Source organism: Psammomys obesus, unplaced genomic scaffold (genome assembly GCF_907164565.1).
Source record: "Psammomys obesus unplaced genomic scaffold, mPsaObe1.curated_primary_1811, whole genome shotgun sequence".
Taxonomy (NCBI): domain Eukaryota; kingdom Metazoa; phylum Chordata; class Mammalia; order Rodentia; family Muridae; genus Psammomys; species Psammomys obesus.
In genome coordinates, this window is record NW_026585644.1 from 25,943,667 (window position 1) to 25,962,149 (window position 18,483).

At 38.5% G+C, this 18,483-nt stretch overlaps 2 protein-coding genes across 3 annotated transcripts in view; one reads left to right on the top strand and one right to left on the bottom strand.

The window, feature by feature from the left end:
* Positions 1-9,473, bottom strand: part of Smc6 (structural maintenance of chromosomes 6) — a 58,147-nt gene extending 48,674 nt beyond the window's left edge. Inside the window, exons 1-3 of one of the 2 annotated variants that reach the window (XM_055625688.1) lie at positions 9,305-9,473; positions 2,951-3,093; positions 525-642 (exon numbers count right to left, since the gene is read on the bottom strand). In XM_055625688.1, coding sequence (XP_055481663.1) covers positions 525-642; positions 2,951-3,088 — 256 coding nt within the window. In that variant the 5' untranslated portion in view covers positions 3,089-3,093; positions 9,305-9,473. Of the gene's footprint in view, positions 1-524; positions 643-2,950; positions 3,094-9,024; positions 9,242-9,304 lie in introns of those variants that run through there. The other variant, XM_055625697.1, reaches the window with a different exon arrangement.
* Positions 9,474-9,806: 333 nt separating this feature from the next.
* Gen1 (GEN1 Holliday junction 5' flap endonuclease) overlaps positions 9,807-18,483 on the top strand; it is a 34,614-nt gene continuing 25,937 nt past the window's right edge. The window contains 3 exon segments of the mRNA XM_055621750.1: positions 9,807-9,852; positions 14,517-14,730; positions 16,474-16,660. Coding sequence (XP_055477725.1) covers positions 14,570-14,730; positions 16,474-16,660 — 348 coding nt within the window. The 5' untranslated portion in view covers positions 9,807-9,852; positions 14,517-14,569.

Below are 18,483 nucleotides of genomic sequence, written 5' to 3' on the forward strand. Positions count from 1 at the left end.
AGAAAGAAAGAAAGAAAGAAAGAAAGAAAGAAAGAAAGAAAGAAAGAAAGAAAGAAAGAAAGAAAGAAAGAAAGAAAGAAAGAAAGAAAAGGGAGAGAAGGAGAGAATAGTAATAGTATGGTGGTTAACAGTATTTGCTGCTCTTGGACAGAAGCCAAGTTCAGTTCCCAATACTCACATGGTAGCTCACAAATATCTGTAACTTCAGCTCTAAGGGATGCAAGGCTATCTTGTGACCTCTGAGGGCAGTGCATCCCCATGAGGTCCACAAACATGCATTCAGGCAAACAGTCATACACATAAAAACTAAATCTAAGACAACAAAAGACAGAGAAAATGTTCATACCCACTACTTAAATAACATACCTATAGCTGATTCAATATTTTCTTTAAGTGTAAACTAAATAAATCCTGAGAAGCCAAAGTACAGACCTAATTATCAATCTGCATTAATAGTCAATTATTTCAAAAAGCTGATGCACTTTCATCACAAAGTAGAGTATAAAAAGAGCAAAGGCACTTACTTCCATTATTGCCAACAACAAAGTTGACATTGGAACCGAACTTAAAAGGTCCAAGCATTGAATGACACATGAAATTTCTTAGCTGAATACTCTCAATTATTCCAACTTCTGCTGCAGTCTATTAAAGAAATTTTAAAAAATCAATCTAATACACTCATTACTAATATCCAAGCATCTGACAGATCAGCATTATTTATTAATGAAATGTTATAGCAAGTGAACAACAGTAACTTCAATGATCAGCATTAAATAAAGTGGGAATTTTCTTTATATAACCACGAATTCTATAATCTATAAAAGAACTATCAAGTATATCACAAAGCTTTTTCTTAACACTGGCAAAAATAACAACTATTACTGGTCAAATAACTTTTGCTGCAGTCTGTCCCGTGCACTGTACAACAGTCAGCAGAATCCTAAGTCTCTTTTCTATACAACAGATGCTGGTAACATGCACCTGTCTTCCAGTTGTGTAGCAACCAAATATTATATTTAGACCTTACTCAATAGTGTGAAAGGAGAGTGTAACACTTCTACAGCTGAGAAGCACTGGTAGAGCACAACTATAAAATATAAAAGTGTATTTAGAATATTCCTGAGAGAGGACTACTTGGCCATAGTTTGAACATGGAATTCATTCTCTAACATGGCATTCCTTTCTCTTAACACAGAATTCAAACAGCACTGTACACATGCTTTTCTCCTGGCACTCTGTTTCAGCCACTTACAAGACCTGCATGACTTTTAGCAACATTTAAAGAATGTAGGATTCCTAAGTCAGTGGTGCACACCTTTGATCTCAGGGCTCAGGGGGCAGAGGCAAGCAGATTTGGAGTTTGAGGCCAGCCTGGTCTACAGATTCAGTTCCAGAACAGCTAAGGTCACACAGAGAAACACTGTCTTAAAAAAAAAAAAAAAAAAAATCAAAACAAACAAAAAAGTAGAATTCCCAAATTTGTAAAGCAGAGGAAAAAACCTCCCATATAATAAACAGATGTCAATATCAAGTTTATAAATTGTTTAATCAGTATTTGGTCAGCAGTACTCATCTGGATGTTATGGGTATTAAGTACCAGAATAAACCAACCAGATTTTGCCAGTCCTAACAACTTTAGAAACCACTTTAGTGTGATCAGCAATTTTTATGGATTCTTTAGAAACTTTCTTTTAATTCTAGCCATATGCCTCATCAAGGAAAATAAAATATTTACATCATTACATGAGTAGAATATTAGGTATTACAATTCATGAATTTTTTTAAAAAATATTTTTACGTTAAGGTAATTGCATGGTGGCACATGCCTGTAAACTCAGCATTCTGGGAGGCAGACACAGTTGAATCTCTGTGGGTTCCAGGCCAGCCTCAGCTACAAAGTGAGTTCAGGACAGCCAAGGCTACATAGAGAAACCCTGTTTCAGAAGAAAAAAAAAAGATAACTACAGAGTCACATGAAATGATTAAGAATTACAACCCTGTGTAGTCTTCGCTCACCTTCTGCCAGTAGCAAAATTTTTAAAAAGCGTAGGATCACGGGCAACCTACTGACGTGGACAGTGTAGACATACCATGTTTCCCTCAAAAGTGATCCATACTTTGTCAGGGATCATAGTAACAATCACATCCCTTTCAACCCACAACCACTCGCCCACTATTCTGTTCTTTATTTCTGTTCATGTTATTCCAAGAATGTCAAATAAATGGATTTATGCAAAACATAATTTTGGGAACTGCTTTTCTCACTCAGTTTAATTGTCTGCTGTTGCCTCTATCAGGCACTGCCTTTTTGTCACTGCTAAGCAGTATTTCATAAAACAGATGTATCACAAGATAATCACCAAATCACATGTAGATTTATTTTTAATTTAACTTTTTATGAATAAAGCTACTAAAAATACATTATATTTTGTTCTAAGATAAATCTACTACAATTTTATAGTTTCTCACAGAAACAAAACTTTTCCATAGAAGTAACAATAATTTACACTCCCATCAGCAAATACATAAATGATTAAATTCTCGTCATTCTTGCCATCTGGTGATACCACTCATATTTTATCATTGTGATGAATATGTAATGGTATCTCATCTATAAGTGTGAAAAACAATTATATTCTTTAGTCTTTTGATGCTTCTAGTTTCAAGTCTGTACTCATGGTCTCTATTCCATTCATGACACTGGCAATGTATGTCTTCTCTTTCCCAGAGGTTTGTCAGTTTTATTTAAAGAAAGTTATTTGTCTCATTTTCTTTAGTTTTTGTAATTATTAACACAAACTTCAAAAACAGAAGCTATTTTTACCCAGCTCTTTCATTTAAAAGTCTTACTGCTTCTTTCTGGCTACAAATTATTATGAAATATGACATATAAAAATGGCCATGAGAAACAATCCAATTGAAAAACACTATTTTGTAATTCTATACTTACCAAAGTAGAGGTTCCATTCGTGAAAGAAATTGTACATTCATCCTCATCTCCGTCTTTATCAAAATCTTCCAGTTCTTCTTGTCTTGGCCTTTTAGCATTTTCAGGAGAGCAGAAATTTTCTTCCTTTCTTTTGGCCATCAGATCTGAACAAATGTTTATAGAAACAATAACAAAAGTCAAGAATAGCATATAAAGACAATTCAATAACCATGAAACAAAGTTGTTGTGGATATAAACATGTTCAGGATGTGGAACTGTTTCAGATGGTCCACAGCAGCAGACTATTTGCTTTATGCCTGTTCTGAGAGGAACTCTTTGCCAGATGCAGATGACACTAACTAGCAGGAAACAGCTAAGAGAACTGTGGCCCCTTTCCCAGTAACCCTTTTTCCTACCTGATGTTGGGGTGTTAGAAAGGACTGGGGAGTAGGGAGAAAAAGATTAAAAAAATATATAAAAAAGTTTTTTTAAGTACCCCTACAAAAAAATAAATCACACAAAACTCATTTAATTTTAAGTAGTGTGTCTAACCATTTTACTTTTAAAAAATAAGTATTCCATCTTACATGAAGTTAAGGAGTTAAAGTACTACAAGAGCAAGGAAACAGATTTTCCCCTAGAACCTCCAAAAAGAAAAGTGCCCCTACTGATGCTGTTAATCTCTAAAGACTTGAGCTAGACCTCTAATTTTCAGACAGGTAAATGAGCAATTTTACAGTAATTTTTACAGACACGAACAAAAAAATAAAAAATCATTACCTGAATCACACATATTGCTGATTTTTACCTCATAGTTATTCATGGCTGTAACGGAATTGGTAAGAGCCTAACTAACTATTTTATTCCCAAACCTATTAAAGGAAGAAGTATTTTATTGGTAAAATGCTGTCTTCTAGTTGTCTAATAGAGGACACAGTGCCTCCTGAAATTATTACAACCATCCAACTTTTATAACACAAATAATAATCAAAACTTGTTTTAAATTATTTTCCAAAGAAACACATTTTGAAGCAGTGATGCCTCACCCTAGTAGTTTATCTGTTCCCTAGATAATCTATCTTGATTATCATAAACCAAGTACTTAAAAAATACAAGCGACTTCAAAGAGTTCTGGCTTGTATTTATCAATATTTTATGTAACAAATTAAAACCCAAAAACTTTTAAAACAAAGGAAACACAACTGCATATCCTACGTCAGGTACTATGTGACAGATTCCAGTTTGCATTCAACAATGCTTTATAGATTCTTGTACCACACTCTGAAAACTACTGTAGGTAATAGACACTGCCCTTGTTTTAAGTTAGAGCAGTGAGGACTAAGGACCATTAAATCATCTGTAGACTTGATGTTCAGAATGTATGTAGTCCAAAGACTAGAAAGCATTATTTCATACACTGGGAACTAGACAGATATCCCAGACCCCCGGCTCCATCTCAGAGCAAGTGAAATAAAAGTCTTAAATAAGATTTAGGTGATTCAAAAGCAATTGTATACAATTTGAGAACTGGTAAATCACATTTCTAAAGGACTTAAGACTCTGTGCCATTCTGCAATCAAGTATCTTTAATCAAAGATATATTAGCATCTGGACATGGTGGTACATGGTTTTTATCCCAGCATTTGGAAGATGGATGCCACAGTTCAAGACCAGCTTGGTCTGCTGCGAGTTTCAGCACAGCCAGGGATACAGAAAAAGCTTATCTTGAAAAACAAAACAAAACAAGATATATTAGCATCCAAAAGAGATGTAACCTAAACCAGTACTTTTCCAAGGACTATTACCATTAATCACATTTGTGTCATAATAGCATCTTTCTCTGCAAATAATTTAGTATTTATCTCAAATCTCTTATACAAGCCAAACTTCAAAACCAAACATCTTTTTTTCCCCCCAAATTACTGAATAATAAGAATCAGTGTATGTTGGTTTCAGCTTGTAGATAATTTACATTCCTCAAGTACCACCAGGTCATTATTTCCCAGGAAAACTTTGTCTCATCTACTCTCTATTCCTTTACTAATTACTTACTAATAATTTGTAAATTGTTAAACAAAGAGAAACCACTCCTCTTTGGTTACCATAACATTAAATGCCTTATAAGCATTATTTTTATTAAAGACTACTAGACGATCTATCAGAAAGCACTCAGAAACAGTCTGAGTAACTTTAGTATTTCATCATTAGAAAGCAGTTTGGCAAGTAAACCTGGGGTGAGCGAGGTACACTAGGCTAAGCGTAATGAGTTTACAACGTGCATGAAAGTCTACACTATACAAAAGATACTACACTCAAACACTCGTAATGAGGCTGCTTTTTATTTGCTGGGTAGAGCCTAGGATTTGCACTCGTCTAGGTTTCCAAGGTAACTACATCTGAGAGGCACTGAAGGATCCTCATACTTTTTAAATGGGAATCACTTTGTGATTTAAGGAAGACAGTCTTTCAAAAACATGTACAAATGTCCTAAGAGTAAGATATAGGTAAAAAAACATAGTAAGACCATTACTACTAACAAGATAAAGACAAAAAATACAAAACAAAAAACAGAGAAAGATTCCTCTGAGATCTTGAGTCCACTGACAGAGCGATGTATTTTATTCTACTTACTTATCTAGAATTTAAAAAAAAAAAAAGTTGTTTTGGTTTGTGTTTGACACAAGGCCTTTCTATATAATCCAGGTTGTCCCAGAATTTGAGTGTTGGGATTTTAAGTGTGTGCGATAGTCCTTAAAAACAAAACGACACAAACAAAACCTACTAAATTAAGGAGTAATATCATCTCCTCTTCAAGCAGGAACAGTGAAAAAAATCAAAAAAGAAAAACCATATATGAAATTTTAATGAGATCCTATAAGTTTTTGCAGGATTGTAAAATTTTGGCTCTTGAGCTTTAACTGTAACTCCTACTTCCCATCGATGCCAAAGTAGAGATTAACAGTAGTGTCCAGCATAACCGAGTTAGACTTACATAATTCTATAATTATTAGAACTGTCTTTAAATAAACATAAATAATACTGATATTCTGAGGCAGAATTACATTCAGACATCTATGCTGAACTGTGTTTGCCATATCCCTAATTGTATTCTTCCTCTCTTCCCATCTGCAAAACACATTCAACCTACATAAAACCTTAATGTACTGAATTGGCTTAGCATATTGTTTGGAATATATTACAAAATAAAGTAAGCTTAACTAGATAATACAATAAAATATTTTGTTAAGTCCAACCACCAAGAAATTCAAGATTGGCAGAAATTGGGAAGTCCTCCACTTTCAATATCCCAGGTAATATGAATAGGCAAATTTGATTTCAAAGCATAGTGAAGTCTGGGATACACTAAGAATGATGCTGGCCAGGCGCAGTGGGCACACACCTATAAACCCAGCATTCAGAGAAGCAGAGGCAGGCATATGTCTGTGAGTTTGAGACCAGCCTGTTCTATGAATCGAGTTGAGGATAGCCAAGGCTACAGAAAGAAACCCTGTCTCAAAAAACCAAATTTAAAATTAAAAAAACAAAATTAAAAAAAAAAATTTCAAAAAGAATGATGCCAAAATAGTTTCTAATAAAATCCTCAACAAAAGCTACAGCAGTTATCAGGGCTAAAGGGGTGGAGATGAAACCAAACAGTTAAAAAGACTAGGTAAAAGTCCAGTCAAGTGGAATTAACATTGTTGAGTAACAATGCTTAGCTCTGGAACAAACTATACCCTTTGATGGCCTTATCATATAAATCATGCCCTTATTTTACAACGTGGGAAACTGAGGCTCAAATGTGAGACTTCAAGTTATGTAGCACCAACTTAGTAACTAGACATAGACAGATGCCGGCAGAACATATTCCAATCTGGAATGGTTTCTCAAACCACTCATGTCCAGGTTCCTACTGGCATAAACAACTGAGTCTATCAGATAATATAGTCATACTTAATGACTGACAATCCCTTATCTTCTTGTAAGTATCTCCAAAAATTAGAAAAAGAATTCTACCATAAAGTGTTCCTCTAAATTTTCCTTTGGGCTTGCTTCAAAAGTTTTCATTTTCTAACTTAACGCTATATACCATTATAAACAGTGTATTTGTAAAGAGGAAAGAATAATAAACTTATTCTGTTTGCAAACAGTTGAGTTTCAAGAGTTCTAAGGATAGACCCTGAGACAGTAAAGTATACTCTGCAATAGAAATCAATCTAGAAGTGGAACAAAGAAAATTACAGAAAGTAGTTTGAATTCGGTGACCAAGAGTAGAAAAAGACGTAACTACTTTAACTTGTATATTTAAAGACACACACACATAAATGTAATACAACTGACCACACTGGACCCTCACCTACCTGGACTTACCAGTTAATGTATATAAAACAACTGTGACATTTATGTATACCTAATGGGCTGGAAAGATGGATCAGAGGTAAAGTGCACTGGCTGTTCTTCCCAGAGAATTCAAGTTTGATTCCCAGCACCCACTTGGAAGCTTAAAACTGTCTATAACTCCAATTGGACAGTATCCAACAGCTCCATGGGCACTAAGAATGCATGTGGTGCCCAGACATACATGCAGGCAAAATACCCATACACATAAAATAACATTTTCTGTGTACTTCAAATATAAATACATGTACTGTTACAGTAGATTTTTAGGTTATCTATTACTTCATGAAGTACTTCTTCAACTATTTTTGGGGGGTCACTGAATATTGGATTCACAGTCCCCACATGTTAAAGTAGCAATTCACCAATGAATAATATTCCTGGACTGCCTACATCTTGATAGACTTTCTTAACAATTAAAATGGTAGTCAAGATTCAGAAGTTTTACATAAAATTCTAGTCTTGTCATGTAGAAAAATCAACCTCTGGAGAAAAAATTTGTTTTATACTAACACCCGATGTGCTGTTTATACCAGCTTTTCATTGAGCTCAATACTGCACGCTTTATACTGAACTAATCTCTCAGGAATCCTGTGACTTAGAACTGAGAGGTAAAGAGGTGGTATCACTCTGTAATGTCACATTATTTGCCTCTGTGTGGAACAATAGCATGTTTTTAAGCAATTACAAGCGGTCTCTGAACTTTGTCTCGAAACTTAATACACCTATTCAAACAATGCTTTTGTTTCTGTTTTTGGACAAGAGTCTTACTCTGTAGCCTGAGCTAGCCTGGAATTCACTAAGTAGCCCAAACTGTCTCACCTCAGCCTCTAACCTAAAGCTGAGAATACAGGTCTGAGCCACCATCCCCCCCCAAAAAGGACAAATTATTTTTCTTTAGGCAGGGCCTCATGTAACCCAAGCTGGCTTCAAACTTGCTATGTAGGAGAGAACCTTTTGATGCTCCGGGCTCCGTGTCCTGAGTGCTAGGATTACATGCCTGCACCACCACACTGGGTTTCATGTGGTGCTGGGGACTGACCTCAAGGTTCTCTGCTTGCTAGGCAAGAACTCTACCATCAGCACTACATTTCCCAGGTCCCAGGAAAAGAATCTAGGAACACAGACCTACACATTAAAAAAAAAAAAAAAAATAGTTTCGCATACTAACGGGATGAGTCTAGGGGAAAGTTCTAATAGGTTCTCCCATCACCCACGCCTCCCTTAAACTAGCAGCTGGCCACTGCATATATTATTATGCGTTCTTAAAGACTCCATCAGCCTTCTTAAGAGTCAGGGAATACGGACTTTGCTAACTTTGAATAGACATCTCAGAACAGCTGGCCTTTAAAATGCAAGCTTAGTCTTCTTTCTACTCATTACCTATCAACTGTAGTAAGGGCTCACATAACTTGTCTTCTGGCTTTAAATGTCAAATAGTTGCTCTTTCTAGGAATCAGTAGTCTCACCTCAAGCCCTATTCTCCCAAGCTCCTTTCTCTAACCTCAGGTCCTGTTTTCTAGAGTTCCCAGTCGTGGTTCCCTTTCCATTCCACAGTAACGGAGGGCAAGAAATGCCATCCAAACCTTTCAAACACCACGATTTACTCTCGCCCAGTTAATCCGAGAGGCGTTTAGGAGAAACTGGAATTAACGGCAAATTCAGATTTCAGCGGCATTTCCAGTGGCCCCCCTTACCCCCACACGGTGCCTGCGCGTGGAGTAGCCAGCTCCGACACCGGCCTCGGCCCCGGCCCCATCTCTGCGGCTGCCCGCCAACGCCCGGGCCGCCTGGGGACGCGCGAGGGCGGGCCGGAGCCCACGGCCAAGTTTCCCGCGGCGGAGAGCGGCGTCCCCGCGGCCCGTGAGCAGGCCCAACCCCGAGCACCCGCGGCTTCCCGGAGGGCCGAGGGCGGCCCGCCGGGGCACGGGGGCCCCGGGCACGGAGAGAGGAAGGAAGCGCGCGACCTCACTCTACCTCCAACAAGTCTCGGTCGCCCCGGGGAAGCTAGTCGGCGCGACTGTCACGACGAGAAGGCCACCCTGAGGGCGTACGACCCCGGCTACCGCTCGCCCGCCAAGCCGGGCGCACCCGCCCCGAAAGCAGGCGGGAGACCCGCACACAAGCGCCCGCCGCGGGACGGTCCGCGCCTGCGCCCCGCCCCTCCCCGCCCCCGGACTCCGCCCGCGCCTGCGCGCTCTAGGGCTTTCGCACCGCCCCGGTCGGCCTTAGGGAGCCGGAAGTGCGCTCAGCGGGCGGGAGCGGTGGGGGAAGACGAGAGGCACGCGACGGCCGGCGGCGGGTCTAGGCGGCGTGGGGAGGCGGGTGGGACGATCTCCGGGCGCCTTGGCAACGGGCCTACGCACGCGTCCGCAGGGCGGACCGTAAGAGGGGAGAGTGAAGCCGCGAGGGCAGGGAGAGGCGGGTCTGGAGGGAAAGCGGTCCGCTTCCCGGAAGGGGCGGGACCAATGGCTGGGCGCTAGATTCGAAGCCGCGGCCGGGAGCTTCCAGCTTGACGAGGCAGGGTGAGGCTCTCTGTTTCGTTTTGTTGTAACTTTGGTTCGGGAGGATTCGGAACTTAGGGGCGGCTCTAGTTATGCGACTCCAGGCCCGACTGGTAAACGTGTCCTTCCACAGCCGCGAGGAGGGCCTTGTCTGTGAGTCCCGCGGGACAGGCCGAGACAGGCCGCCCGGTCCTTGCACCGGCTGCTGAGACAGTGGCGGGATGGCGACCTCGTCCACAGCCGCCCTGCGGGCATCCCCCAAGGCCCCTCCCCGAGGACATCCTCGCGTCCCCTTCAAGGCCGTCGGGTCGCCGATTCCCCGACGCCCGCTCACACACCGCTCTGCGTTACGGTCGCAGTTGGAAAAATAGTTTTTCTACAGCACTAACCGCTTGCGTCTGGTCCTTTCTCCCCCTACCGGTTCCACCCACCGCTTTAAATAAATGCGCAGTTAAAGTTGTTCTTGGCCCTCCTCCATTCGCTTCTCAGTCCGATGCTAATCATCCATCCCTTCTTTACACAATTTCACATCAGTATGCCGATTTAGCCAAGTAACTTCGCCCAGATGTCACTTCCTCCAGGAAGCTTTAGTAGTTATTTTCTATATACTCCTATGCTTTTATTTCTTTACCTCGGACGGTACTATTCATCCTATTAAAAGGCTAATTTTTCCCACGACAGCCTCACCATACCAAGATATATAAATCTAAAACCTGATCGTTGTCGTATCTCTAGCACCCAGGCACATTCCTAATAAATACTGATAGGTAAATTAAACATGGACCTCAAAGTTTAAATTCATATGACAGTATAACCGAAACAAAATTTAAAACAGCACGACTTGGTGAAAGTATGTGGTAAATCCCTTACAGATACAATCCGGCATGATGAAAGTTTATACTGTTTGGCAGTTTTTATGTGAAAATACAGTTCTCTAAATGTGAATTTGGAAATTTAACTATTTCCTGTCATTCCCTTAAACTTCGACAAAGTAGAAAATTTGCTTAATGTAGTTTCTGCATAAATCAAGCTATTGGCTTCTTTTTATGTTCTTTACATTTGATTCATTAGTGGAATTAGCAAGGGTCTGCGTTTTTCTCACCTCATTCAGTTTTATAATTAACCAATGGAAACTTAATAGCTTTTAAGGAAGTTTTAGGAACATAAATGGATTTATGGGTACCATATGGTTACATCAAAGGATGGGTTTTGTTTTAACTTGATTCTTAGGCCCTTTGTTAATGTAGAAACATCTTCTGTCAAGCCATAATCTGGATATTCCTGCTACTGAAATCGGTCTTGAGAGTGAAAGGATATTAGAATCTTGTCATTTGTCTCATTTTCTAGAAAGGCTCATTGTCTTTCCAAGGCTACACGGTTGGTCAGTGGTATATCCAAAACCCAAATCCTAGGCTTATGTACTCCAAATTCAGTGCTTTTTTCATCAAACTGTATACATTGAAGCTATTAATGAGTTATAAAACTATTTGTTACATATTAAGATTTTGTTCTCTCCTTGCTTGTTTCACAACTAATTCTTAAAAACTAGAAATATATTGAAATACATGTTGTTAGTAATTTATGTTGGTTACATTATAAGAATGACAACAATAGTTAATATAAGAAGTTTGAGTACAGACACAAATTTACATGGTTTTGGAGGATTTAATAGCTGTAGTATTTTTAAAGTTTACTTAGTGCTAATCTGTCTTCAAGTATGGAATATGACCTAATCAAGAACTCCTGTACTGTCTTTTAGTGCAGTTATACAACTTAAGTACTGTTCCATTAGGTCTCTTTTTGGAGTTTCACAAGCTTTTACAATCTTTTAACTATTGCCATGTAATATCACTTCAGAGAAATGACTGGTACTAAGAACATAACAGAAAGTGAGAGAGAGCAGTAAATGGTGGCTTAACTTCATTTTTAAAACAAGCTGTATGTACTTTCTAATACAATATATATTTCATACCATTGTTTTGGGATCGAGATATTTTTAATGGCTGCTCTTCACAGAGAATATGGGTTTTTAAACTTACAGAAATGGTGGAAGAAATCCTAAAATAGTATTTTTTTAATAGCCAGACCTGACATATACCTTTAATCCCAGTACTCAGGAGGCCGAGCAGGCAGATCTGTGTGAATGCTAGGCCAGCAAGGTCTACATAGCAATTTCAGGACAGCCAAACCTACATAGTTAGACCCTGTCTCAAAAAAAAAAAAAAAAAAAAATTATGTGTGTGTGTGTATACACAAAGTATTATATATAAATGTAAATGTATATATTGTAGGTGTATATATATGTTATACTTACAATACATAATTTTGTAGTATTTTAAGCTTTCTATCTCTTTTATAAAATAGTTACCATGAATGCCCAAAAACACTTCTTTGTTTGACTGTTTTTCAAAACAGGATTTCTCTGTGTAGCCTTGGCTATCCTGGACTCACTTTGTAGGCAATGCTTGCCTCACACAGATCTGCAGTCCTCTCCCTCCCCAAAAACAGTATCATTTTTTTAAACACATGATTACTCAGGTTATTGGGGAGAAAAAAATGGGAAGAAGTAAGAAGAAGCTGGGAATATCTTATTACAGACTTAACTGTATGCAGCCGAATTAGTGAAGTGTTAGAAATGGGGGGTAAAGAATGCATTTTGCAGACACAATGCACTGAACATTTGGCTGTTGGAGAACAAAGAAAACAAAAATGACTACTAGGTTTGGAGCTTAAGAAGACATTCTTGGGAAACACTAGGACTGAAACAGTTTTAAGGAGAGGTGATGGGATTAAAAAGTTTGGTCAAAACTTGGCAAATCCAGTACTTGGGAGTTGAAATAGAAAGCACAAGTTCCAGATCAGCTCTACATAGCCAGACCAAGTCTCAGAAAACCAACAGAAGCCGGATGGCAGTGGCAGATACCTTTAATCCCAGCCCTTAGAGGCAGCCATATGTCTGTGAGTTCAAGGCCAGCCTAGTTTCCAGAGTCCCACAACAGCCAGGACTACACAGAGAAACCCTGTCTCAAAAACTAACAGAAAAGACAGGTGGATATTTGCATCCAACTAAAGTGAATTAGTCACTTCAGAGAGTATAGCAAATGAAAAGGATTAATCATATTAGAGGTCAGGCTAGCAAGTTCTAATTCTTGTGGCTACCTCTACTTTTAATATTCCTTAATGTAGTTCCAGTCTATATTTTTTGTAGTTAGTTTTATCTTGATGGCCTTATAGGAAATTCAAGAAGCACTAGTAGGAATTCATTGTAAGAGACACCAAGGGCAATATCAACAAACCATATTGTTTTGGAGAGCTCTTGGACTTTCCTGACCAACAGTGCCTGGCACGAGGATTTTTGTGAACCTGTTTGGGGGGACACTGTCACTCCAATTGGTATAATTTCAATTAATGCCTATGTGTAAATGTATATATATATATATATATAATATTAATATTATAAATTAATATTTCAGAAACTTAATATTTCAGACACTGCTAGTGTTTTTTTATTCTTTCTGAAATGAGTCTTTTCGGGTATCCAGTATGAGTCATAAATAAAAGCAAAAATACAGAGAGTTTCTTCAAATTTTATTTGATGTTAATGTGCTTTAGTGGCTAGTACTTTACAAATTTTATTTACCGTCATAATAATGTCTTAGAAAATGTATATGCCTCTTCTCTTTCCAGAACTCACTACAGCTTTTCAGGTTAACTCAATCTGCCACATGTTAACATAAAATAAATTAGCACTGGCCTCCTATTTACTACATGGTACTTTGTGCTTATGTATTTTTCTTTGTAAAGTGACATAATCATGTATATTTACATGTCACAAAAACAAGTGCACAAAATAACACTCATTGCAGGACTGGCAAAATTACAAAATCAAGAGTCAGAAAACTGAGGAAACAATATGCAGCAGCCTTCCCAGCATTGATTTTCATTGCATCTGTGTGGATTCATAAAGTATTTTTAGAAGAAAAGGCAGACATTTTTATTCAGAAGGTTTCTTCATATAAAAATGGCCTTTTGGTTTAATATATCTTTACCATCTACCATGGCTTTTTAGGCCGAATTAAGGTCATTATTCAGAGGATAGTCTGGATTGCATTCATGTAGTCAGATATAATATTCATCGTAAATACTATGTATCTTTATCAAATAACAACAAAGGTAAAGAAAAATAGGTGCAGTTTTTTTTTTTGTTGTTTTGTTTTGTTTTTTTGAGATAGGGTTTCTCTGTGTAGCCTTGATGTCCTGGACCCACTTTGTAGACCAGGCCAGCTTTGAACTCACAGAGATCTGCCTATGACTGCCTCCCTGACTGCTGGGATTACAGGCGTGCGCCACTGGGCCCAGCTTTGGTGTAGATGTTTAATAAAGAAGAGTTATCTGACAACAGAGTTGAAGGTGATTTATTCCTAAATTTTCCTGTACTGTACAAGGAAAAGGAACTAGCATTAATTCCTTTGGATGGTAAAAACACAGGTGATTTTAAATATGTTGCTTTACATTTCATTTTTCCAAAGTGAACTGTACGGCCATATAACTAAAAACAATACTTGTTATAAAAGTGTAACTGTATTTCTCCAGTATTTTCTATATCATATCCTCCCTCCCTATTTTTCCTGCAGTTTCTGAGGACTAACCTTGGATTTGGGGGTTGTTTTTGTTTGTTTCTTTAGCTGTTTGCTTCCTTGCTTAAGTGTTCTTCAGATAACAGTTGATAATCGCCAGGATGGGAGTGAATGACTTGTGGCAAATTTTGGAGCCTATAAAGCAGCATATCCACTTGCAGGATCTCAGTGGGAAAACCATTGCCGTTGATTTGAGTCTCTGGGTATGCGAGGCACAGACAGTGAAGAAAATGATTGGAACGGTCACCAAGCCGCACCTCAGGTATAGTAAAGTTTCTAAGAATATAGATGAATGATGTGTGGCCTGGCTTTGTTTCAACTTTTTAAAATTGTCTTATATTTGAGATTTTTTTCTTAAGATTTATTTTATTTATTTATTACATATACAGAGTTCTGCCTGCATACCAGCAGAGGGTACCAGATTTCATTATAGATGGTTGTGAGCTACCATGTAGTTGCTGGGAATTGAACTCAGGACCAAGCAGCCAGTGCTCTTAACCTCTGAGCGTGCTCTTAACCTCTGAGCTACTTTCCAGCCCCCCCCCCCCTTTTTTTTTGAGACAAGTTTTTTTCTGCATAACAGCTCTGGCCATCCTGGACTACCTTTGTAGATCCACCTGCCTTTGCCTCCCAAGTGCTGGGATTAAAGAAGTGAGCCACCACACTATTTAACACATCTTGATCTACCATTTTTATAGTGATCGCTTAAGATATGGATCCTTTAATCTCCAAGCTTCAAGCTTACCTATCTCTCTCTACTGGCATGCTTCACTTACTAAATGCCATTATTCCTCTCTCTTATCTCTCCAGTCAGTCTATTAGGGTTCAGGAATAGCCCCACACTGACCACTTGAACACCAGACTCAGACTAAGAAGTTTATTGAACCATGAACACTGTCCCATCAGGGACACAATCTGGGCTTGGGAGCCAGACTGTGACCCTGAGCCAATTTGAAAGTGAGTTTTAAAGGGAAAAACATACCCAGCAGGAAAAAAAATCATTTCTTTTCCAGGTACATTGTGTCCATCCAAGCAAGAAGAATAATTTTTGTTTCAAGTTCCTTGTGTCTTTAAGCTGATTGGCTGGAATTAAAGCTAGGGAGCTCTTGGGAACTTTCCAGCTTTCCCAGTGAGAGTAACCTAGCTGGGCATTGAGATTTTAACTATAACAGAACATACATTTATCTTTAACTCAAGCAGAACAAGTATTTAGCATCTATTGTTTTATTCTAAGCAGCAGGTACTGAAGGGCAGGTAGAGCCTGAGAACTTGAACTCTATTTCACCTTATGATCAAAATGGAGTCTTAAAGACAAAATGGCTTCTGTTATGCTAAAGGAAAAAGCAGGTGTTAACAAAGGAGACATAGTTATGCTAAGAACTAAAGTAGGTCTCAACAGAGGGCCTATAGTTATGCAAAAAAAAGTTTAAGTAGGCTACAAGTTCATCAGTAATTCTTCCCAGTTCTGCCTCCAAAATACATTGGGTTCACAAATTCTTCTTAATGTCCAGAGATGCCACATCAGTCTTTGCCATCCTCATTTCCTATCAGTATCTGTGCTGCTGGAATGGCATTTTCACTCCCCTTCGCCTGCTCTTAGCCTCTTCCTCCAAACCAGTTTTTAGATAGCTATATATACATATCTATATTTAGTCAAAAATCACTCTTGCTCAAATGTCAAATGCTTGCCCATTCTCCTTACAATAAAATATTGGCCAGCCAGATGGTTCAGTCAGTAAATACACTTGTAGCCTGAGTGTGATCCTCAGAACCCACATGGTAGAACAATAGAACGACTTTATGCAAATTGTCTTTTGACCTCCACACAAAGACAGTGACGTGAATGTGTGTCCTGCGCCCCACCCCCCCACAGGAATAAATGTTTTAAAATGTTACTGCGTGAACATTTTTTGTATTAACCAAGTGTTCTTAAGTCATTTTTATACTGCTTTTTGGACTTGTTATTAATATGATGATTAATATACTACTAATTTGTATACTTCAGGAACCTATTTTTTCGTATTTCACATTTAACTCAAATGAATGTAAAACTGGTATTTGTCATGGAAGGGGAGCCACCAAAGCTGAAAGCTGATGTCATGAGCAAAAGGACTGAGACTCGTTATGGGCCTTCTGGAAAAGCAAGGTCTCAGAAAACAGGAAGATCACATTTTAAGTCAGTCTTACGAGAGGTAAGCATTCAGATTCACCTAGTAATTCTTATTTGCATTAAAGAGTACATTTTATAAACTTATGCTCATTAACCAATTGTGACTACAGGAGTTAGTATCGTGTGCAGATTTTTTGTTAGAGTGAAACAGACCCGAGGCCAAGTTCTAGCACTGGCATTTAGAAAGTATGAGAAAGTGGGCAGGATTCTAACTTATTTGCATTTTAATTCTTAGTGAAATGGGTATAGTATTACTCTGTAGTGATTTTATAAATACTTGAGAAATATGTCTATAGTAAATAATCCATGATAGGGCTTGATTATTTTTCCTTTTAACTCCAGCAGGTCTAGAATTCATGAGAGCCATAAGTCGTTTGCTTCTTTGATAATGGTTAAGAACATAAATATTTAGGAGGCAATTTGATAACTTGTCCATTCCGCAAAGCAACAGTAGTGAGTTCAGTGCCTTTGACCTCTCCAGCTCTTGGCCTCCCAGGACTACAGTAACAGGAGTTGGAAGGGCCTCAGATTCATCAGAAATCAGTTGCTTGTCATAACAGTCACTACACTAGTGCACCAGTGAGCACCTCTTGCCTAGCAAGTTGGTATAGCACGCAAAGTCCAAAAAAGAGTAGAGTGTCTTTTATCCACAACTATATGCATAACAAATTCTGGCACTTTGAAGGTTACCGAGCAGGATTTACAGGGTTTTGTTTGTTACAGGATCTTGCCATAAAGCCCAGGCTGCCCTGGAACTGGTTATATAACTTGGAGTGGCCTCCATGATCCTCCATGACCACTCCCCCATCAAGTTACAGTTTTTAAATTTTTATTAAAATCTAATTACATCACTTTCTCTTTTTCTTCCTGTCAGCCCTCCAACTCCTTCCATGTACCCTCCTCAAATTGATAGCCACTTTTTCTCTATTGAATATTGTGTGTGTGTAAAAGTTTGCTTAAATATGTAAATTCAACCTACTGAGTCCATTTTCATTGTTTGTGTGTGTGTGTGTGTAGTTTTAGGACTGACTACTTTGTATGGGATAACCAATTAGAGAACTCATCCCTGGAAGAGGCAATTCTCTCTCTATCAGCAGTCATTAGTTGCTATAGTTCTTTGTAAGGGGTGGGGTTCCATGAGCTTTCCCCCATTTTAGTTAGCATATCTATTGCTAATATTCCAGTCTCATTTATGCAGCCATTTCTTGGAGAGACTTTCACAGTCAACTTCCTAGTATATTTATAAGGAGTTGTAGTTTATTGTTGGCTTTTCATTTAACACATCATATACATAGTTCCCTGTTGTTGCTTTCTATTCAGAATTATAGCTTATAAGTTTATACAATATGTATGGGGCTGTGAATTTTATTCAGTCTTACTTACCTATCACCCATTTTCATATTTCTACACACCCAGCAGGTCAAAAAAGTACAAATTAATCATCCTTCAATGCTACAAACAAATCCTAGATAATAAGTAGAAGAAGCCAGGCAGTGATGGTGCATGCCTTTAATCCCAGCATGCGGGAGACAGAAGCAAGGTAGATTTCTGTGAGTTTGAGGCTAGCCTAGTCTACAAAGTGGATAGCCAGGACTACCCAAAGAAACCCTGCCTTGAAAAACAAACAAACAAAAATGACTGAGGAGAAAATTGCAACTGCCATATCATAACTTGTGTGCTGCTGCTTTGAAAGGAGTTGTAAATGGCACACAAAGATGAAATAACATTGTTTATTATGAAAAGATAATCCCTAGCTAGAGAAAAGAGAGAATATATGCTAATAGCAAAAATGTGTCAGCAAAGTCATGTAGTCTTGAGACTGTTGGCCTTGGGCTACTTCTGGTA